This window comes from Patella vulgata, chromosome 6, assembly GCF_932274485.2.
Source record: "Patella vulgata chromosome 6, xgPatVulg1.2, whole genome shotgun sequence".
NCBI classification, from domain to species: domain Eukaryota; kingdom Metazoa; phylum Mollusca; class Gastropoda; family Patellidae; genus Patella; species Patella vulgata.
The window spans coordinates 50057898-50082731 of record NC_065884.2 but is presented as its reverse complement, the minus strand read 5'-3'; the positions used below and the strand labels follow the sequence as shown (position 1 = coordinate 50082731).

The window sequence follows — 24834 nt, the reverse complement described above, 5'->3', positions numbered from 1 at the left end:
AATGCTTCTTTAATATGGAAAGTTGAAATATTTAAGTTAGGACACCGAGTTGGGAATTATAAATTTTCATGTTTTATGATATGTATACTAGATACGGAAAGTTTAAATATCTTGTTAGAATTATTGTATCTTTAATTATCATCATTTTAATATGTCTACATTTTAATGTCATTGTGTATTTAGTTCTATGGTTGCAGTGACAAATCTGTTTCTAAGATGACGTAATCGTATTGCTTGATCGTCCTGGAGTGACGTCACACGTGGCGCTCCCGCCCTTGGGAGGTCGGCAATAGTTCCAGTTTGAAGCACTCTCGTTCTAAGATTAATTATTGTCTTGCGTGAACAATTAAAGGCTCTTGCAACAGTGACCACAGACTGACCAGCATAGAGGCTACCTATAGCACGTAGACGTTCTACATTTGAAAGGCGCGGCATTTTCTAACAAAGATGAAAATAACAATTTTAATTTGTTTTTCCAGTTCAAGTTACGTGTGTATGTTCAGTTTAAGCAAAATTGCATCGATTGACCTCACGAGATTGTGTTTGCACGTGTTTTTCATCTTTATATGCTCAAAAGTCACGTGATCCACGTGACTTTACAATTTTATGAAATTAAAGGCTTCTTACTATCGTTAGAAACACTTTAAAATTTATTTGACTTACCAGAAAAAAAAAATTGTTGAAATTCATCAGTGTCAACTTTTTAATTTGGCTGAGTATATATGAACTTACAGGTAAACACTATAGTGAATACTCAATTGGAATCACATGGTCTTTCGCATTTTTATACGGCCACATTTTCATGTGGACTATATTGTTGTCGCCCCTTTCCGCAATTTGTTTGTGGACACTCTACAGGTCACAATTAATTTTCGATTTTGACGAATAGGTCTTATCTCCCACAGATCTCGGTTCCTTTCAATATTGGCATATATCGGACCATAACTTCATGGTATGGCCCCTGATTGTACGAAAAATCATGTTTTTAGCTTGTGGACACTGTAGGGGTCACAATTTTCATCTGATTTTGATGAAACTTTAAATACATGTTTATAACTCAAAGATCTTGGCCCCTGATTGTACGAAAAATCATGTTTTTAGCTTGTGGACACTGTAGGGGTCACAATTTTCATCTGATTTTGATGAAACTTGAAATGCATGTTTATAACTCAAAGATCTTGGTTCCTTTTGATGTTCGTGCATATCAGGTTGTAAATTCCTGAATTATGACCCTTTATTTTACGAAAAATCATGTTTTTAGCTTGTGGTCCCTCTAGAGACCACAATTTTTATCCGATTGAAAAACATGTTTGAATTTTTCACTGTTACACCGTAATGACGGCCGAGTTCGAATTTTCGTGAAAATTGGACCAAAACTGCCGGACAAAATGGACACTCCTTGTACCCAAATAGTGTAAATATATGGTATATCAAGGTTGTGGACCCTCTAGAAGTCACAATTTTGATCCGATTTTGATGAATACTTGAAATATATCTTTATAACCCACAGATCTTGGTTCCTGTCGATATTCGCGCATATCGGATCATAACTTCCTGAATTATGGCCCTTGATTGTACGAAAAATAGCTTTTTGTTTAGCTTGTTCTCTATCTATCTCTTGCAAAATGTGGGCTTAATCCTGCCTGGCAGCTGCTGGTCTTAGTGTGCCATTCAAAATTTTGCTGTACACTTAGGAAGATCTCATACGACACACTGGTTGAGAATCACTGATCTAGAATAATAGCCTGTTCCAGACGCTTATAATGAAACTAGTTTAAAATCGCTGGGGATTTTTAGACAGGACAGTAATGGTCTTCATTAAACTTAGTCAAGATAATATTCACTTTTATTATTGAAAACTGACAAAGCTCATTCAGAATCAGTTTCTAGAAAAAATAAATACTGAAGATCTAAAATGGATACAACCATTTATTGTATAAGATGATTATAGATCTAAAATGGATACATCCATTTATTGTATAAGATGAATATAGAATGATTTAACAACATACATATTATGTAAAATAATATAAGATTAGAACTAGTATTTCTAGCATGAATTACTATAATCATCACTATAAAAAAATCAGTTATGATAAAATTAAAGATTCATTGTGTATTAATGTATGAAAAACTAGTAATATCTGAAAATTTGGTGTACAGAGTGCATGTTTTTGTACTGTATGGAAAGCTAGTAATATCGAGCAGAGTGCATAATGTGTACTTTATGGAAAGCTAGTAATATCTAACAGAGTGCAACATAACATTGTTTACCATATGGAAAGCTGGTAATATCTTCTAAAGTGCATATTTTGTACAGTATGGAAACTGCAAAGTGCATATTCTCTACTGTATGGAAAGCTAGTATAATATCTTACCAAGTGCATATTGTTCACTGTATGGAAAGCTAGTAATATCTTGTAATACCTTTACTTATGCTAAAATAATCTTTCAATGTGTAACGCATAAAAATTTAGTGACATCTTGGTGTATCTATAAAAGCTAGTAATGACCCTAATGTGTGCATATTATTTTTACACTGTTGATAAAAGTCTGAATAGCAAGTCTATCATATAAGATTACTCCTTTTCAAAGTAATACAACCGATTCATTTTTTTTTCTTTTGCTTTCTACAAATGAAATTTTTTAAAAAACCAAAAACAACTCGATACGCATTGTAAGTTTCACATTAGAATATATGGCATGCTGCTTGCCAGATATATTTTTCAGACATTTTTCAATACCATCAGCACATGCCTATTATTTGTATACCCAGTGTTTGATGGAAAGTAGTATTTGCTGACACTACATCGAGCAATGTCCTTGAGCGATGATAATAATAATGACATTAAAATGTAGACATATTAAAATGATGATAATTAAAGATACAATAATTCTAACAAGATATTTAAACTTTCTGTATATAGTATACATATCATAAAACATGAAAATTTATAATTCCCAACTCGGTGTCCTAACTTAAATATTTCAACTTTCCATATTAAAGAAACATTTAATACAGTATACATTTCATAAAAAATGAAGATTTATAATTCCTAATTTAAATTTTCACACTATTCAAAGATCTATATGACTATTATAATGTAATATTTAGAATGGTTCAAGATAGACTATACAATATTCTTACAATATATGTCTCGAGTGGATTTCATTTTGAATCTGTAACTTTAGTGATATATGTAAAAGTAGGGTAGCATCTCTTACATATCTTTTGATACATCCCATTTTGAATCTGTAACTGTAGTGATATATGTAAAAGTAGGGTAGCATCTCTTACATATCTTTTGATACATCCCACATTCATTTAAGTGGTTAATATAAAACGAATGGGAAGACCTTTTTTTTTTAGAAGAAAGTTTTGCATGGATTCATCAGACAATTTACATGCTCTTTAAATGCAAGTGGTTGGTTGCCATGCAAGATACGCCCACATTTTGCAAGAGATGGACAGAGAACAAGCTAAAAAAAAAAAGCGATTTTTTGTACAATCAGGGCCCATAATCCAGGAAGTTACGGTCCGATATGCGTGAATATCTACAGGTACCTAGATCTTTGGGATTTAAACATATTTTAAGTTTCATAAAAATCAGATAAAAATTGTGACCTCAAGAGGGTCCACAACCTTGGTATAACATACTTTTACAATATTTGCGTACTTGTGTAAGGAGCGCCATTTTGTCGGGCAGTTTCGATCGGATCCAAAATCAACCATCATTATCGTGTAACGGTGATATATTTAGACAGTTTTTAAATTTGGATAAAAATTGTGACCTCTAGAGTGTCCACAGGCTAAAAATGTGATTTTTCATACAATTTGGGGTCATAATCCATGAAGTTATGGTCCGATATATGCCAATTTCGAAAGGAACTAAAATCATTTAATGGACCCATATTTCAGGTTTCGTAAAAATCAGATAAAAATTGTGACCCGTAGAGTGTCCACAAACAAATTGTGGACGGACAGACAGGGGCGATGGCATAATACGTCTACATGAATATATGGGGTTAATGGACAGTGAGCCTGTGTGCTAGCCAATAAAAACATACAATACAACAACCATACCAAATTTTGTGCATTAGCATAACAAGGTTTCAACTTCTTGTGGGTTAAAGTTACCACATTAACAGAGTTAAATAAAACCTAAGAGCTAAACAGAAGTGATGATGAGGATTAGTGTGACAATTTTCACTGTTATCTTGAAACAATGAAGATTGCTTTACCACCAAGCATTTTACATGTACATAAAAATATAAATCATGAAGTCTTTCAATAAATCAAAAATGGCAAGGATAGATGAACATATAGAATTAACAATCCATGTCACATCTTTTTACAAATAAAATTCATTTTACTTTCAAATTACATGCATAGATCCATATTTACTAGTAAAAAAAGATAATAGTTAGATTATATGGTTCTCATTTTAACAGTCTAATTATACAATAACATTTTGTTCTGTTTAATTGTACAATAACATTTTGTTCTGTTTTATTTGTTGGTTGTTTAATCCACTTCATCATGGTATGAAGACATTTCTTCATAGGGAGTGGTCAGTAGTACACAGATTGTAATTGGTTGACTTCAGATTTACTGACCAATCAAAACATTCGATACAGAAATCTTTTGAAACTTTTCGATTATATACATATGTGACTGTCTTATCAAGGCCACAGGCACAGAATACACTTTTCTTAACCATGGCTTTAGATGTTAGAATCACCAACCAAAAGAAACAGAAAAACAAAATCATACTTTTTATAAAATTGTCATTTGATTTATCACTGAACAATGACTAGAAAAAAACTAAAGATTGTAATTACTTTTTCTTTATCTCCTGCAAACTTGTTGGACTGAAGACTTAACTATTTATATCAAATCTAAAGCTCTAAGATTGACATAACTCTGCAGAGATTGGATACACACTCCAAACATTAAAATGTCCTAATATATTCTATATCCCATATTCTAGTACTGGAAGTGATTACAGAGCAAAAGACTAATTAACATGTTTATGCGATACATGTCACAATTAAAACTCAGTTTAAATTCTTGTTGAATAAATTCAATCAAATATGTCTAAGCACTACTGATGATTTTCTAATTGGTCCAGTACATTAATGGTGCAGTTCATAGTACAAGAAATTCATAGCAACATATGCAAAACTGTTATTACCCATTTTAAACTTAGAAATAAAATTATATGCAATGAAATTTTTGAAACTATAGGAATATAATAAATATCCATTTTGGACGTAAATTTGAGATATGATAGTAAAACAATAAATTAATGTTAGCCACACAATATGTTAACCTATCATCGTTAGCATGCCAGTCTGTAACATAACAAAATAAAATACAGAGTGTAGTTACCCTGCAAATCAGTGGTACTGTGACCTGCTGGTTAAATAATTGATTATTATTAGTTGCACTTATTTCATGCTCTTAAATATTGTTTTACGTTTATGTAGCATATATAAAAAAAACAATTAATTTGATAAATTACTTTGTAAATATTTTGTGGGCTATTCTACTCCTGAGGGAGTTGGAATGCCACTTTTTATAGACACCCCACCACAAATAAAATAAGTATACTTAAACACTCTACCAATAGAATATTTCTAAGAATCCAATTTTTTATAGACCCTCTAAATCCTCAGATCAATCTGAAAATTGGCATTCCCACCCAACCAGGTAATTTTAAATGGAATAACCAGAACTTTCATGATTTAAAATATACTATGATATTAATAAACAGTGACATTATTATAAATGTCATTTTGACAAAAAAACAAATGTATATTTTTGAATCTAATCATGAAAGAATATAATTTGTACTATATGGGTGTGGTCCATTGCATTAAAATAAAGCGAACCAAAACTACCAGGTGGCTTTATGTCTTTGTGCTACAGTTTTAATAAAATCTTCATGGCTAGCATAGAGTTTTGTTTTTCTAGTTATGTCCATCCATTGTACTCCCATAGCATCATCACCTGGAAGGAAATTAAACGTCTTGGCAATAAAATACCATATATAATCTGTTTCACAGAGTTAATTCGGAAGCCTTCTTTTAACTCCGTGCGCAAGATGACCGACCTTTAAGTTCGCATCAATTATAGGTCTACGTGTGACGTCACATAATGTAGCATCAATAACGCATGCAATGTTTACATCGGACATTGTAACACAAACCAGTCCGAGCAGAATTTGGTGCCTTTTACTCATTTTACGCCTTCGTGTACTATTTTTTGTACCCATTTACACTAAATAAGAAATATTTCTTATCCAGATATACTTCCGACACATTTATTTCTTTTCTTATAATTTAAAAATAGTTTTCGAATTTAATTTGCAGAAGAGCTAATTGAGAGCTAATTAACTTGCCCAGATGACATCCCTTTTTATAATTTCGACAAGACTGTTAACAGATCATTTCAAAGATCATTTCAAATGTCTTAGCTATTCTCATTATTTTAACTGTATAAGTCAAAATGTTACTGTACTTTACCTGCATTTAACTTAAATAGTCCTACACTATCTCCATTTTCATCATGGAAGTTCATAGCTACTGTTTCCATCCATGCATTGTCTGTATTTCTTGGATCATCTACATAACCTTTATAAACCTGTCAAAATATATTAAACATACTACTTTCATCAAATAATATATAAACATACTCTTATATAAATTGAGATCAGTATTTTTGATCAACTATTACAATATCTTCAAAAAATAATATTCAATATTTATCTATGATCTTTACATGTTTTCAAAAGAATTCTTCAGAATTCCAAAGAGTTTGAACCCCAAAAAATCTCAAAAACTTTGAGAACCCCAAAAAATAAGCAGTTCATAAATTTGTCGCCTTATCATCCAGATTTTCCGGCGTGGTTTCCCCTTGTCAGTGATGCAGGACGGAGGGCCTGACAAGGAAAGCTGTCTAGTCGTTCGGATGGGACGAAAAACCGAGGTCCTGTGTACACACTGGCGTGCACGTAAAAGATCCCTTGGCAGTTGGAATTCGATATAAGAGTAAGCCGTAGTGCCGCTGTCTGGGCAAAATTTCCCTCATAGCACACTGTATGGCGTATGCCTGTCTTCATTAGCCCAGGTTAGGAGCAGAACAGTAGGACGTTAAACTCCATTTCATTTCATTTCATTTCTATTATGTTACTTGACCATTTATCAGATACTACAGATTTAACATGGGCAAAAACCCAACAAAGTAATTATCAGAAATTATTAAGATTTTTCATTTAAAATGGTCAAGAGAAATAGCTCAATTATTGGAAATCTATAGGCTTCTTTTTCTCATGAACATAAAGATTGGATATAAAATTTACGTCAAATGATGACCTGAGTCACGAGAGATTTCAAAGTGATCAAGGGCAATAACTCTGAATGTGATAATCAGAAATCATTGAAAATCAACAGGCTTCTTTGTTTCATGAATATAAAAACTGTGTATAAATCGGATAACTTAAGCTTTTATAGCGTCCACAAGGTATTGTGGATGGATGTGCAGACAAACAAGGGCAATATGCAACATTTCAATATAAAACCTTATAGTACTGTACCCTCATGATCTTAATTAATTTGGGAACATAACTTCATTTGTCTGAAATAGATAGCACTAATTATTATGATAAATCTAACGTACCTCTATTCCTGAATGGAATAATTTATCTAATGATTTTTCTATATGTACTTTTTCTTGTGGTGTAGCTTCAAATGTATTAAGAGCTTCTTCTCCAAACTCTCTACGTAATGTCACTGATACAACTTCTCCAGCATCAACCATACCCTATTAATATATTTAAAAAAAAAAATATTCATTTCAATTGATTTAATTTTCAACTAGATTTCATTATTTATTGACAGAGGTTATCATGCTAGTACAGCCAATATCTATCTATCAGACTGCAAGGAACTAATTAACATCTTGCATGGGACTTTAGAAATTTCTGGATATTTTACCACTTTGTTTGATGTATGAGAGAATATACTAATGCATCAAAACTGGCTATACAAACAGAGTGATCACAAAATTTTTTTAAAATAAAATTCCATACATGAAATTGTCGCAATTGATCTATCCAAATTTAGGATTTTCTTCTCTAAATAGATCATACATATGTCAAAAGTCTTGGTTCACGATAAACAACACCATATTTTCTATAAATAAATACCTACCCCAGGTATAGCCCATTCTCCATTATCTTTTCTCTGTACAGCTATAAACTGTAATATTTTCTTCTCACTAGTCTTCCACCTGTTAAAATAAAGAAAGAATAATCTCTGATAATCTTTAATTGAATTTCAATCAAATACTAATCCTAGTTAAAGTTCAAATGACACCACCTCTTTAATTTGGAAACTTCAAGGCTGTTTGTTGAGGTGGCTGAACAGCCAGGGTGATGAAGATTTTATATGACAGGCTGAAAAAATACTAGTACTAAACAAATAGATTTATTGGAATTATTCAGCATTACTATAAATTAATAGTCTTACCTTGTAACTATAGGATCGGCAGCATGATTTGGTCCCCACCTTCCTAAAGAACCACGTCCACATAAACCTGTTCGACCTTCGGGATTTCTACAATTAACATATATTTATTCTTTTTAATCAAATCTTTGGGTATTATGAATTATTTGTATTATTTGGTGAAAATAACTGAAAATTGCATTTCTAAGCTTCTATTATCAAATTCCTTAAAATATAAGCCTAGGCAAGGAACAAACACCCACCAGAGGCAACAATTACATATAACACCAGTAGGCATAAAATTATGGGCAAATCTGAACTTTGATATGGTTTTCCTTATGGTTAGATAAATAATACGAGCAAGTAAAATCATTCCAATTCTGAATATCAAGATCCCAGCAATTTTGAAAAAAAAAAAATTGCTAAACCTCTGAGCTACAGAATAATTGCAGGTGGACAGATCAACAGAAGGGTGGACAGTTGTGGTGACAATTACTCCTAGACAAAATGTTGACATATCAAAATCCCCTTTAAAATAAATTCACCTATACTATTCAAAAAAAGTAGGGGATATTTGATTTTGGGGGCATAATACTAAAATATGCAAATGACTACGAAAAAAGTCACTATAGAACCTAACAGAAGAAACATTTCCAGTTACATGTGACGCCCAAACGCACCAATAGCTACCGCATGGAATGCAGGTGATGCTTGGGATCATCATGGGGGTCCAACCCAAGATTTGCACGACTCTGACTTTGAATGTTACAGTCATTGTGGCATTGAATTCCAGGGTGGAAACATCAGTTTAATTGTTTTAGTGACCAGAAAACAAATTTTGATATGCGTCGGCTTACCCAAAATGAAAGGTTACGTGCCCTTGGCATGCTACAGATCGGCACAACACAGGCGGTTGTGGCGCGGACGATGAATGTTTCTCAGTCTGTCATAAGCAGGCTATGGTCCAGATACCATGATACACAATCTGTACAGGACAGACCACGCTCAGGTCGACCAAGGGCGACATCTCAATCCCAGGATCGATTTATCCGTACCTTGGCCTTGAGAAATCGTGTCATCACAGCAAATCAGATCAGCGCTCGTCTTCAAACAGATACTGGTGTGAGAGTGAGTGGCCAGACGATTCGGAATCGACTGCATAGGGGTCACCTTCGCGCCCGACGTCCTCGCGTGATCCCTTGTTTGAGAGATCATCACATTCAGGCAAGACGTCGTTGGTGTAGGGATCGTCAACACTGGGATAATCGACGCTGGAGCAATGTGATGTTTTCAGATGAGTCAAGGTTCACTGTTGATTTTTTGGACAGACGTAGGAGGGTGTGGCGTCGTCGAAACGAGCGCTTCCAAGACGTTAACGCCATCAGACATGATCGATTTGGGGGTGGTTCTGTTATGGTGTGGGGAGGCATCACTGTTGCTGGAAGAACGGCTTTACATGTTGTTACAGGGCGTGTTACAGGCCAGTACTACCGGGACAACATCTTGGCAGTCCATGTTGTGCCGTTCGCACGACGTCATGGCCGCCGTTTCATCTTCCAGGATGACAACGCAAGATGTCACAGGGCCAGGATCGTTACAGGTTACCTCCAACAACAGAACATCACCACATTACCTTGGCCAGCACTGAGTCCCGACCTCTCCCCCATCGAGCATGTCTGGGACATGCTTGGACAGAGGTTACGTCAACGTCAACAACGTCCTGCCAATGTCCAAGAACTTGCTGCTGCGTTGCAACAGGAATGGGACAATCTGGACCAAAATGACCTTAGACGTCTCATTAGGAGTATGCCACGTCGGATCAATGCTTGTTTGGCAAACAGAGGAGGATTTACCCGTTACTGACTTGGTTGTGATGCTGTGGTAACTTTTCTGTTTGACCCCGGGTATCATTTTACCCTTATAATGGTCAGTCTGTGCCTTACTTAGTCTAACGATCATTTGGAATAAATCGATGAATGTGAACTTCATTTCATTTTGTCATTTGTTTCTTCGTCAGTTTCATTAGGTGACTTTAATAACACTTAAAAATCAAATATCCCCTACTTTTTTTGAATAGTATATAATTTATTAAATTAAGATAATGGTATAAATTTAATCAAAAATAATTGACTTACCTTGGACATTTATTAACTATTTCATATTTTCCTGTAAAACTGGTTCTATTTATAACACCATCTATACAATTAAATTTAATTACTGGAGCATTAGGTTCTCTGTAACAACAACAAGTATACAACCATAATGTAGGACATAAAACAAAAGAGTAGGCTGTATTATTAGTATGGACAAGTTACCATTTATTTATATAGTTGAAACTATTAACTTGTAAGAAGATTAAATAGACAATGGATAACCCATTTGTTTTTTCAAGTTTTTTGTTAATCCAGACATGGATGACATAATCCAACTCAAATAGTTAAATGTCATAAGTTGTTATGAGAAAACAACAAATTCTAAAAATATACCGGAAGTCAGTAAAGTATGCACAGGAAATTGTGAAATGAAATTAAATGAAATAGGTTTAACATCCTACTAAGAAATTGTGAAAAATAACATTAAGATTGTTATAAACTATAATACTTAAGAGAATACTCTCCAAAACATATCCCCAAATAAATTAGTGTTTTTTGCTGTTCCATAAGTATGTGTTACAGTTTATTATTGTTCTATCTAGTTACTAGATGTTTCTAGAGAGAGAGAGAGAGAAATGGGGTTTAATGTCCACTCGACACAAACTAGGTCATTTCGGGACTAACATATGGTTCAATTTTATTTCCATAATTCGCTTGCGCGTAGGGGTCTTTAGCTGTGGGAGGAAACCGGAGGACCCGGAGAAAACCAACGAGGTTAGACAGGCAACCCTAGTCCTTGTCATGTACAACCGGGGAATCAAAACCCCGCCAGTTGACTCAATGACAGACCGTATGATACAGCGAAATGTTTCTAGAGGATTATTAAGAATGTATAAACATATGACATCTGTTTACTTATTAAGAAAGCATAAAATGGCACTGTTAGGTTATTTAAAAGACACATTAATACCCAAATTTGGTTAGGTATGCAATGCAAGGGAGGAAAAAGTCGCCTTGGCAACATGATCCTGAAGTAACGACACCAAGTTTTACAGCATCTGGACGTTGCTAGATTGCTTTTACAATTCCCAAACTTATAGCTATGTTATCTCCATTTACTGCACACACACGTGAACAGTAGCGTCCAATCATGGAAACCTTGACATAAAACGAACCTTGAACTTCGCAACTTGATTATAACAGGTAGACATTTGAAGACTTGGCATTTACGATGAATCATCAAGGAATCTGATAGGCTTTCAAGCTGGGTGAATACCCAATCGAAATCAGTACCGAAATATCTTGGGTATTACGTAAAGGCCTTGATAAGATGAACAAAGTTAAAGCCTTCTACCAAAGATGCCTTGGCAAGGGCATTTCTGTCTGACAACCTTCAAATTTCATCTGACACTGTTTATTTTCTCCTTAGATTAGAAACTAGATATACAGTTAATTAAACAAGTATACCTGATATCTTTATCAGCCCATACAGGACCAGCTTTAACACCTTCTGATGTAAAATCTACAGGTTTATATTCTGGGAATTGAACACTCCATGGCACTTTACTATCTGGTACTACAAACCGTTTAACGTCTTTAGTTCTAGGATATATAGCACATCGCGCTTTCTCATGCAATTTTTTATTCATATTCACTGCGGCTTTAGAGCCTTTTCCTCCCATGAAATCATTTACCTGAAAAAGTATAAGACAACAGATTTTAGCTATTTACGGGAAGAATATAATACCATTTCATCAACTACAGTCTATTAATCAATATTATTATAATAAAAATTTAATTAAAATTTGTATAAAATTTGTATTTTGTTCAATACATTTCTGTTTGTTGTGCTACCGTCAGAAATTTACTCCATATTATTATAGCTCTATATAACTTAAAAGAACAATTTCTGCCTTCAAGAATTGAAGATATAATTAGTAATTAGGCTAGAAATGCTAGGAAATAGATAACAAACTCCTAAAAAAAAAAGAAAACAAAACCAAACGACATTATGTTTTTTGGGGGGTGAGGGGGGGATTGGGGGCAAGTTACCATGAACACATGTTTTTTTCTTTCTTGACCTACATGTAGTAGGTGATATCTTTGAATGATGCCATTGATGCCGTCAATATCTTTTATAGGAGCAATAAAAGAATAAAATTCTGCTGATGTCAATATTAGAAATGTAAATCTATCATGACGTACCAACAGAAGGTAGTTCATAGGAGTAATAAAATCATATAACAAGATTTATACACACTAAATACTGGTCGAAGACAAACTCAACCTTCCATTTTAGGTGTACATGTACTGATATAAAATCAAACAATCGTTGTGACCTTTAAAAGAGCTAACTCAAACTAGTTCGCAGCAGAATTTCAAAATAAATTTCTAAGCAATCTCTTTAAATATATATACATTACGCAAGAGCTAAATCTGCCTAGTGCGGGTCTTTCTTAAAGCCTGAAATGTTATATAAATTATTAATTAGACATTTATTAACATGACAAGACCATAATCTCCGATATTAAGTAGATTAGTATGACCAAGTAGTATTTAATACAGCCAAATACTATAAGTTTAAAATATATGATTATTATTTATTGTTACCAAGTAACACTGGAGGAAGCATGCAGATCCAAACAAATCTAAAAACTGCCAACAATACTGCAAATAAAAACATTCAAAGGGCTCAAAAAAAGTATAGTAAGCAACACAACAAAAAAACAGACCACCAAATTTTAAGAAAGACCAAATGGTTTGGTTATATTGTACTAAGGTACAGGTAGGATTTTGCAGGAAACTTCAACGTAACTGGGTAAGACCATATTATATCTGTCATGACATTAAAAACAACACCTATGCAGACAGATTAAGAAAGCCTTACATTGATCCTGCTAAGCGACCTACCAATTTACCTGAGATACCAGAAGCCCAGCAAATGGACCTGAATCCAGAGGAGATTAATCAAAATCTATCACAAACTGCTGATGCACAACCACACGTTAATTTAAATAATGATAACAATAACAGTCAGCTAATTGCACAAACTAATAACAATACTAATAATGATGGGAGATACAAATTCAACAGACAAAATTGAAGACAGACATATTACAAAAATACTACTTACAGTCAAGTAAATACAGAGAACAATTTTGGTGTAAGACACGACTCGGGGAAGTAAAAGAACCCCAATGGATAGTTCAGGATCTTTTGCCTTAAGATCTTATACGAAACTTTAATGCTACAAAAACCCAAAACGGACTGGTAAAGAAAAGTACAAAGAAAGAGGGAAGCAATTACTTCCCCCCACCAACTTCCACCTTTTCCTGATGACTTATTTTTTAACCTTGAAATAGACAAAAATGGTTCTAAAAGCACATATTAATGAAATATGAATGTAAGTAAAGTGATTTATATTCAATTTTTGAAAAAAAAAAAAATATTGTAAGTTCCAATCAATTATGTTTAGTGAAATATGTGAATAGTTCAGATTGAACGGTAGTCGTTCATGTCTGCTTAATGTATTCTACACGTTTTTAAATTATTTTGTCGTTTGTGAATTAGCCTTTACTAACTACTTCCACAATGTGTTGTAGGATATGTTTTTATTTGTCCATTATAAAATGACACCCGAAATCATAGGGTACACGACTTGTGTACTGATTATAAAATGTTAATTCTGTCTTAAATATTGGGATATTAGGATCCTATAGTTTCACGGCAAGATAACAACATCAATATTGATGGAAATTGATCAATATTGAATTTTAATTCGTGTTTTTAAATTTGAACATTATGGAAAATATTGAATTAGAGACTTAGCTCCTGTAATATAGGCCTACCAGAATATGACCTGTAGTATTTAATACAGCCATCCACCCAATAATTATTAAGGGGTAGACTTACACCATAACTGGGCACCCAAGATGAATTATCTAAAGTAAGTTAACAATGGTTATAGCTATGACAAAATTATAGACAATAGTAGTAATGAGATAATCCATCTATAAAGATTACATAATCAAGGACCCAAGTAGTCACCTCTGACCTCAGTAAATGAATGAATGGATGTCACCTAAATACTACCCCTTAACAACTATAAAATATTATTAAGGACAGTATCTAAGAAATAACTTATCCGAGACCTGCCTGCCGTTCAGTATGTCCTGCTGCCTGCCTGTGGTCAACTACCTATCATCTGCAACATCTTTCCTCTAGTATACCCCTACTAGTACTAGAGGTTACTTGGTAAAAATAACCAATAAATAATAATTATATATTTTAAAATTAATGTTACCTAGCCTGTGGGTCATTATTGTATATATTATTATTGTTCAAGTATTGTTACAAGAATAGAGTACCATACCAAGAAGAAGTGAGTTGTTCAATTATTGTATGTTCAATCTTAAACCACCAACTAGATTGAACGAATACATTTTAGATTGGACTTATAAGCAGGTCCATAAACCCTGGATGATATAAGAATGGTTCAGCCATATTTTGATTTAATTTAAAAATGGAGAAGCAAGGCTTAGCTTCGAACAACCAGTACGGCGGTTGCAATTAATGAACACCTCTTGTCAACCCTTTAAAGGCGAATATTATAGCTTGCAATAAAGTAATTTGAATGAAATTTTTCAATCTATTCATTTTGCATTATCTATTTTTGAACTATTATAGCAAGAATATGGCTAACCCTTTATCTAAATCTTACATAATGTATCTTTAATTATCAATAAATGAACAATAAATGCAACTGGTGCAAAAATAAACAACATAAAAATAAAACTTGAGTGTTCAATATCTCCAAGAGAATTAACGCCTACATAACAATTGTGAGTTACATATTATTATTATAGGATAGTCAGTGATGACTGAATTTCTGATTATCAGAGAATATTCTTAACCCTATAACACACCAAGAATTCTTATCTGATTTCAGGTACCATATTCCTGTACCTACATGTACATATATCAATAGTCACAGAGCATAGCTGATATTCAGTTTACAATACAAAAGAAATTTCTAAAATAAACCCCAAACCTGACCTCCATCTTTAATCATCAAACAAAATATAATGTGATACGTGTATTTAGTAATCAGTTATAGATGTTATATCTACTGAGACATAACCCTGTGTAAACACATCCACCCATTATAAGGTCAGAACCAATATGAATTTTAGTTCTTTGGAGGAAAACAATTTAAGTAAAAATCAAAAGAGGCCTACGGTAGTTAGCTGCTCTGATTCTGATCAAAACGCATTTAATCTCCAGATTTATATTACTTAAAATGACAAAATCACACTACATGTACATTATATTTATCAAAATGCTGAACAATTGAAAATAAAATTGATTTGGCCTACATACAAGTTAATACAGGTATGTTTAGATCAGAGGTTCTAAATACATATACATGTACGGCTATGTCAGGATTTGAAACCATAAAATTTTCTTAATTTATTGGATAAGCATTTTTGAAATAGACTTAAAGATGCATTATATGAGAACTAATTCTGCCTGTTGTGGGTCTTGTTTTTGGCTTCAAATGTTATATAATTAGGCTTTTATTCAGATGACAAGCCCATAATTATGTCTCTAGACATCAGATGGCTGTGATTTTGAATGGACTGAAACACATGGATTTAATAATTTAATGTAAAAATGGATAACAAAGACCTTGTTTATTGTCATAGTGTAATGGTACTTGATATTCAAACCGATACTGTAAAAACTTCATCACCCATAACCTTGCTCAGAATAAAGTAACTTGACTGAAACTTTAAATATTAATTTTTAATTATCTTTTGGAACTAATAAAGCAAGAAAGGCGAGTCTCTTTTACTATAATAATAGTCAATGATTGGCAAAACTTTATTTTTGATTGACAATAAAATTACTACATGGATGTTCAAATTAGATTCTATTATGTAAAATTGTAACAAATATTTGTCAAATTATTTCTGAGATAAATAGTACATGTATGTTCTGTGTTCTTAGACTAGAAAAAGAAATAAAATGAATTGAAATGGGGTTTAATGTCCTACTGTTCTGCTCCACCATACAGTGTCCTATGAGAAGAAATTTTGCCCAGACAGCGGCGCTACAGCCTACTCTTATATCGAATTCCAACTGTCAAGGGATCTTTTACGTGCATGCAAATGTGTATAAGGGACCTGTTTTTCATACCATCCAAACAACTAGACAGCTGTCTGTCCTGCACCACTGACAAGGGGAAACAACGCCAGAAAATTCTGATGAACTTTTTCGGCCAGCCATTGTCTTACTCACTTAGCCACCGTGGCTCCCTTCTTAAAGTGCACATAAGATGGTCCCGGAAGATTTGAGATACGTGTAGCCAATGGTTACTATATCCACTTTACGGCAAGTTCACGCCAATCTGGTTGAAATTAATTCAGTTATCTTCATTCAAAGTCGTAAAAATAGACCTTCCATAAAAACGGCTTTGCCAATATCGAAAACACTCTTAATCCCCTCAGACGCCAGTGACGTCACAGTGACCGAATGCATATTCGGAATGTTTATTCCTTAATTACCTATATACAGCCGGCGTGTGTATTCTTTAACGCCTGAAGGATTCCTTAATCCCCCTAATTAAATAAAACAATTGACTACGGAATAATTTGTTTTGTAATTCATTTTAATTTAAGATCCAATTTAGAGTGCCTACAACTTTTAAACTTTGAAGTCCTGAACTCTTAATTAATTTTTTACAATATGGAACTTATTGGACGAACACTTTTAATATATAAAAAATATACGGGTCCAGTTATGTGGTTTTTACTGCGAGCACTTCGCTTTTCCACATAAAGTGTAGTGTCGTTAATATCTGTCATTAATTAATCAATCCGACTATAAAAGTTATACAGGCATGGGTCATAAATTAATTTCAAGTTGGTGTTAGCAGTGAGTGTTAGTGGGATTAAGAATGTTGATTAGGTAATTATCTTTTTTTACGCTGGCCAGATCAAAGACATCACTCTCAGTGGAACGTGTGCGTAATACCTCACGAACGAACTAATGGTAGAATCATACACACACACATTAATTGTATAAAATAAATTAAGTTTTACTAATAAGTTGTTTAAAATTACTATATACCCAATAATTATTGCTCACCGGTGTTTTTGTAATCAAGTAGCCTCGTATTGTTTGTTGATTGGCGTTTAAACAACATTTAATTGATGGATGGATTAACGTTTTTGATACGATTAGGTTATAATGTCTAACATCGGTTATCTTCTTTATAATAAAAGTATTTTACAATTGCATCTCCTATTTTAACTTTCATTATGACAAAGTGAGAAAATGACCCGCCCTCTCTTCCCACGACAACGATTTTCAAGCCAGGAACTCCACGAATGATCCCGTGCAATTTTCGCGGAGAAGTTTAACCTCATTTACTACACCCGTAGTACATGGAACGGTACATGATAATAAGATACCAAGCGTTGATTGGCAGAGAAATGAGTGCGATCTATTGTACATGTTATGCATATTCATCAGAAAATTCCATATTCACTGTAGTTGTTCTTTATGTATAGAAATGGTTATTATTATTATATATAGCTAATAATGAATATATCGACAAATGACTGGCACCATTTGTATTTCTGTACTTAGGTTTGGGATATCAAGTATTACGGGGTTATCGAAATTACCGGTAAATGCGCTAATTTCTTGAGTCATCTTCATTTGACACGTGGCCTATTTAAACAAAGGCAGCTTAAATTGATTTACGGCATGATACAGCATTTTAAATTCACTCTAAAATATTCCAATCACAAATGTCTAATCTATACCAATAAAAGACGATAATTCGGTGATTATGATTATGCCAGTCACGTGGTAATTGGACCGTCAATAGACGCTTGCCCAGTTGCCGTGTGTATTGATAGTGCTATATTGTACATACGGTGAGATATTGTATAGATAATGTATATCCTATGTGTAGTGCCTGTGACATCACCAGCCAATCAACCGGATTAAGGTCGTAATTGAAAAATCGAAAAGCGTTTTGGCGTGTCGGATACTTAAACGTTAACAGCGGACTTAATTCTAATCAGATTGATGTGAACTTGCCGTAAAGTTGATATAGTAACCATGGGCTATACATACATGAAATTTAGATTTTTGATGTTAAGTGGACTTTAAACAAGCCAACAGTGAGGCTGATGTCCCCCGCCGAAATCCCCAAATAAATAGATGAAACATATTAATTAATCGCACATCTATTTTTTTCAAAAGTATCGAGCAATCAAACTGATTATCAACAATATATACAGTTTCATCACTCTCTGCCAGATAGAATCAAAGTTATCTTGCCACAAAGCATCGACCAAGGAAATTGCTTATCTCTGCTTAGCTTTAGCTCGATATGTTAATCATTGAACTCAGTCAAGACGAACATCTACATCAAGTTTAAACATTCTACCTCAATTAGAAGCAGAGTTGTTATGTTCCAAAGTCTTGACCAATCAAAATGCTTATTGCTCCTAGCCTAAGCAGACAATTCTCATCATCGAACTTAGTCAAGGTATTGATTTAATGAAACTATAAACCAAGTTTCATCACTCTCACTTAATTAGAACTAAAGTTATCGTGTCCCAAAGCATCAACCAATCAAATTGCTTATCTGTGCTTACTCTAAGCAGAAAAAAACCCACCTTCGAACTCCATCAAGGCACTGAACTAATAAACACCTACACCAAGTTTGAACATTCTAGGTCAATTAGAAGGAGAGTTATTGTGTCCCAAAAAGTGTGACGGACAGACGAACTCATTTTAATAGTCCCCTGCTTTCTTCGAAAGGCGGGGGACAACTAGATAAATGAAATGGTATTGAGTGACAACACCTATAGCAAGGGTCAAAACTAAGATGTTTTAATTTATTGGATATTATGAATTCATTTACTTTGTGAAATGATAATTTTAATACTCAAAGACTATTTATATGAAATGACAATCTATTTTCATTTAAAATTTAATGAATTATTTGTTCCTATACTGACACAGTAATTAATCTTTCAAAAGCTAATGTTGAGATTATTATTGATTATGTGGTATCACAGTAAGCCAAAAACGAAACTAAAATTAGTAAACAAGCACACTTTATTAACCATACATTATGCAAGAGCTAAATCTGCCAATTGCAGGTCTTTCTTTAGGCCTGAAATGTTATCTAAATCATTAATTAGACTTTCATTAACTTATCCAGACCATAATCAACTCTCGATGTCATCTCTAGCCTGCGATATTTATTGTATTGGAACCCTGTGTGCTGCTGTTGATTAAAGCAAAAAATGGATAATCAAGACTATGTTTTTTAATCTTATCGTACAAACTTTAGTAATGATGATCGAGGCTAGGCCCAAAATTCAATCGTTAAATTCTCGGCTCATGGTGGATCAATTTGACTGAAATTTTCAGTAAATTCCCTTTACACTATCTAGTTTTATAGTGAGAACTGCCAGCTCTTTTTCTAATCTCCAATAATGTACCTATCTTTAATCTTTCGAAAAAAAATGCTTTTATCCTATATGTATAGAATGTGTCCCATCACTCATCATTAATCTCATACTGACCAGATCAACCCAATAAAATACTTTACATTGACCTACATTGTAAATGTATATCAAGCAAGTTTTGCTCCTTTACAACTAACTATATCACATACCTTACTTGTAATCATCTCACACTGGACAACAAGCATTACTTATACCCTATTCATATTACCAAGGGGAAGTATTTCATTCAACAGTATCAGTATTAAGAACAAAAACTTACCCTTATTTATAGTACCAAGGATGTATTTCATTCAACAGTATTAACAACAAAAACATAGTTCATTCTGAACATGTAAAAAAAAATCAAACATCACACAAATTTGCTTCATTTTTCTGACATACAGGTAAAAAGTTCATGTATAAGCTATCAGTCCAAAATAACTGTGTCTCAGTCTAAACACCTATTCCAAACAATGTTAAATTTATACCTTTTTCCAAATATATCCCAACAAAAGGGCACTAACTGTTCCTATTATGAAAATTCTTGTGGCTATAACATGCTTATCTGAAGGCATTTTAAGCAGGCTTATCTTTAATCTACATGCATGTATTGCCCCAATTAAGACCTGACTATATATATCACTAGATAATCAGGGCTACTATAAGGTAACCTTGTTTTTTTTGGTGTATAACATAATTATGGTTTGGTTGCTGTTGACAACTATGTAAATAAATTGCATCAAGAGGAATTGATCTCTAACTTATTTAATCAATAAAGAAGTAGTACTACAAAATTTATCAGTATTGTTTATAATCACACACTGTTATCACACACTATCTGATTGAAAAGTTCATCTATTAATAGACAAGAGATCAATGGGCCATGAGATCATTCGGCCAAGAGATTAATGTTAAGACTGGATAATATAGGCTTTTGGGCTAAGGATTTGGAAATTACATACAATGTACTACAGACCAAATGTAGATTTGATTTCTTACGGACTAATTCCCGCCCCCTTCTAACAAATATGGCACTACATGTATAATATGTAATGGGTGTTTATATACAGTTTATAATATTACAGGTCAAAGGCATGAATTCTAGTCTACTATAGGCTTCAGTTCAATTTAAATTGGGCTTTACTCCACTTCCTTGGGGCTTGTTTTTTTAGCAAGGGGGGGGGGGGGGGGTACATTGTGGCAGTGATGACGATCCTGTGACATGTTTTACGGTGACAAAATAGTAAACAAACAAAGCCTTAGCATTTGAATTGATTTTGAAACACATATTAACGTGTGAAAAACTTACAATGTGACAAATGTGAAGTCAGCCTTTTCTCGGCAATGCACTAAGTTACAAATTATTTTATGATATTTGCCTGACTGTATATCTATGCACTAGTAAACAGTTACATACCATCTTTTGATATGTAAGTTTGCATTGATTTGGGCTATTCGATAAGAGGAATTTAAATGATGTCATTTCTGGTGACGAATAGGATACATGTACATATAATGAACCTTCGCAGTAAGCATCAACTGGTTGAAATTTTAATAAAAATCGATCAAAAGTGACATCCATAAAATTGCCTATTTCACAGAAATGGCAAAAGTCAAAATGATTCATGTATTTTCATTTGATCTTATATACATGTATCAGCGCTACATGTTTATGAATGCTTAGAATAAAAATATCAAAAAATGTAAAAGTTATGCCTACTTTGAAAATGGTTATGTTTTAGCTTTTAAATCAAAATTTGCGGGAAGAAGAAATTTAAAAATCGGCTCCTGCCTTGCTCTGTTCATTTACGAGAGCTATCCAGATATATCAGCTAAATTGAGATAAAATAATAGTTCGTATCAATAATTATTATAGCTGATGTCATGGTGTATCATATGCTGATTCTGTGTCAATCGGATAATTATTATTCAGTTTATACCAGTGATGGGATTTCAAAATTTTTCTTGTCGGACATCTTTTCCCGAAAATAAAGGGGCAGACGTTATTTAAGCAGGCATTTTCGAACCACAATTAAGAATCACATGTCAAATAAATATTCAAATTCATACATAGTAAAAAAAATAGGTGCACCTCGTTATTTTTCATGTTTAATTCCTGTATGGTATTCAAATTTGTCAATAATATTCCTACAAAATTACATGACATCATAACACCATAGAAGAAAAGCGTACAGACTACTGCCGACCCGTACCTTTTTCAAATTCCCCCAAATTACCATATTTTTCAGGTCATAAACTTTATACGCTAAAAAGTGTATCTCCCCAAAGGGAGATAATGTAGATAAATATTTTTTATATATTTATTTACAGCTGATTTATCTAAGGCTGGATGAAGATAGCAACGCGATGACAATTCCAGGTATGTCACTATGTTTTCGTTACGGTATTTAATCATGCCAACAGTAAGGCTGATGTCCCCCGCCGAAATCCCGAAATAAATAGATGACACATATTAATTAATTGCATGATTATCTTTTTCAAACGTATCGAGAAATCAAGCTGATTATCAACTATACACTAAGTTTCATCACTCTCTATCAGACAGAATCAAAGTCAAAGAAATTGCTTAGTTCTGCTTAGCTTTAGCGGGAAATGTTATTCATTGAACTCAGTGAAGACATTCACCTAATGAACATCAAGTTTTAACATTCTACCTCAATCAAAAGCGGAGTTGTTATGTTCCAAAGTCTTGACCAATCAAATTGCTTATTGCTCCTTAGCCTAAGCAGAAAATTCTCATCAAACTTGGTCAAGGTAAATGATATAATGAATCTATACTCAGAGTCTCATAGCTCTCACTTAATTATAACCAAAGTTATCGTGCCCAAAAGCATCAACCAACCAAATTGCTTATCTCTGCTTACCGTAAGCAGACAATGTTCATCATCGAACTCCGTCAAAGCATTTACCTAATGAACACCTACACCAAGTTTGAACATTCTACCTCAATTAGAAGGAGAATGATTGTGTTTCAAAGTCTCGGCCAATCAGATTGCTTATTGCTCTGCTTACCCTGAGCAGAAAATGTTCATTATCAAACTTAGTCAAGGTATTGATGTAATGAAACTATACACCAAGTTTGGTCACTCTCACTTAATCAGAACTGAAGTTATTGTGTCCCAAAGCATCAACCAATCAAATTGCTTATCTCTGCTTACCCTCGGCAGAAAATGTGCATCTTCAAAATCCATCAAGGCATCAACCTAATAAACACCTACACCAAGTTTGAACCTTCTAGCTCAATTAAAAGGAGAGTTATTGTGTCCCAAAAAGTGTGACGGTCAGACAGGCGGACGGATGGACAGATAGGGTGGAATGTAAAGCCCTAGCTAAAATTGAACTGTATTGTGTTGAACATAATATAGCTATGTAACTTACCTGAAAAATCAAAAATTGAAGGATTTGATATTTGTGTTGCAACACAACTGCTACAACAATAACAGCTAAACCAATATATACCGGTAAATATTGATACATCCAAATTCAATTAACACAAACAAGAAGAATCCTCTAACTTTTATTTGTTCACAACTGCACTGAAAAATAGATATAAATTTATTAGATAGGTAATGCTGTCTGTTATCCTTTCTAAGTATCACAGTTTCTCTTTGTTAAAACTAATTAATCTGATTAATTATAGACCTTTTCCAAACTGCAACACTTGCAACATTTTATGACAAACATCTGATAGCAAAAATATATATAAAAACTTCACAAGGAGCTTATAGTTCAGCTTGTTGTGAAGATCTACAAAAGCCCACTTGCTGAGGGCTTGTTAAAAAAATATGTAATATCAGTAGGCCTAATAATTTCCTGGTGTGTTTGATGTCATTTGTGCAGTTAGTTAGTAACCCATCTGGTCTTGATATCATCTCAGTATTGTCCAGCCACTATATTACAAAATTAACTAATGCATGCAGTCATAGTATAAGACACGACCGCATATATGCCCTGTAGGCCATATCATCTGCAGTCTTAATTGTTTTGATTTTTTGTAGAGTTGAGTGCATTATTTCCTTATATACTTGGACAATTTGAAGATGATTTCCAAAGAATTTATTTCAAGCAACCATAAGGAAGCAATCTTAATGTCCCGATCGATAGAAACCCAAATGTACATAATATCTTTTAGATGTAAAATAAAGTCATATTCGGTAATTAATTTGTCATAACCATTCCTTTTCAGTCAATATCAATTATCATCATATCTGGCGTCGTCAATTCTGATTCATTATTTTCATTTGATTTGGTCAACTTGTATTATTTGTTTTCTTTATTACAGATCCATGAACTCTATACCTTATCTTGACTGGTGTTGCCTATTCAAGTATAAAAAAAATAAAGCAGAATGAACCTTTCGTTAAACAAAAAAGATGTTTCAGTTTTTCAACTTACAATTTTTTTCTGGTAATGATATTGGTTCTCTATTAGAAATTCGATATTCGAATTTCATTTTAAGATAATACAAGTTATTACTTAAAGTAGCTAAGTCTCTAACTCATTATCATCCAAAGTCTTACACCTTGAAAACACGAATTATTTGTCAATTCAAATCAACATTGATGTTGTGATTTTACCGGGAAAAGGTAGGTTTCTGACATCCAATATTTAAGACAAAATAAACATTTTACCATTGGTACACTAATCGTGTACCATAGTGCCTTTCAGTGTCATTT

The 24834-nt window shown here is 33.4% G+C and overlaps 1 protein-coding gene across 3 annotated transcripts; it reads right to left on the bottom strand.

The window, feature by feature from the left end:
• Positions 1-1931: 1931 nt before the first annotated feature.
• LOC126823619 (ADP-ribose pyrophosphatase, mitochondrial) lies at positions 1932-24554 on the bottom strand. 3 transcript variants are annotated; one of them, XM_050552566.2, is made up of 9 exons: positions 24458-24554; positions 23537-23694; positions 12069-12295; positions 10644-10742; positions 8533-8619; positions 8215-8293; positions 7682-7825; positions 6529-6646; positions 1932-6013 (listed from the first exon to the last, which is right to left on the bottom strand). In XM_050552566.2, exons 2-9 carry the CDS (start codon positions 23633-23635, stop codon positions 5901-5903), a joined length of 966 nt encoding a protein of 321 aa, XP_050408523.1. In that variant the 5' UTR covers positions 23636-23694; positions 24458-24554; the 3' UTR covers positions 1932-5900. The 3 variants fall into 3 exon arrangements, with proteins under 3 accessions (XP_050408523.1, XP_050408525.1, XP_050408524.1); XM_050552568.2 differs by lacking the exons at positions 23537-23694; positions 24458-24554 and adding an exon at positions 20418-20515; XM_050552567.2 differs by lacking the exons at positions 23537-23694; positions 24458-24554 and adding an exon at positions 20626-20751 and having other exon boundaries at positions 1933-6013.
• Between the last annotated feature and the right edge of the window lie 280 nt (positions 24555-24834).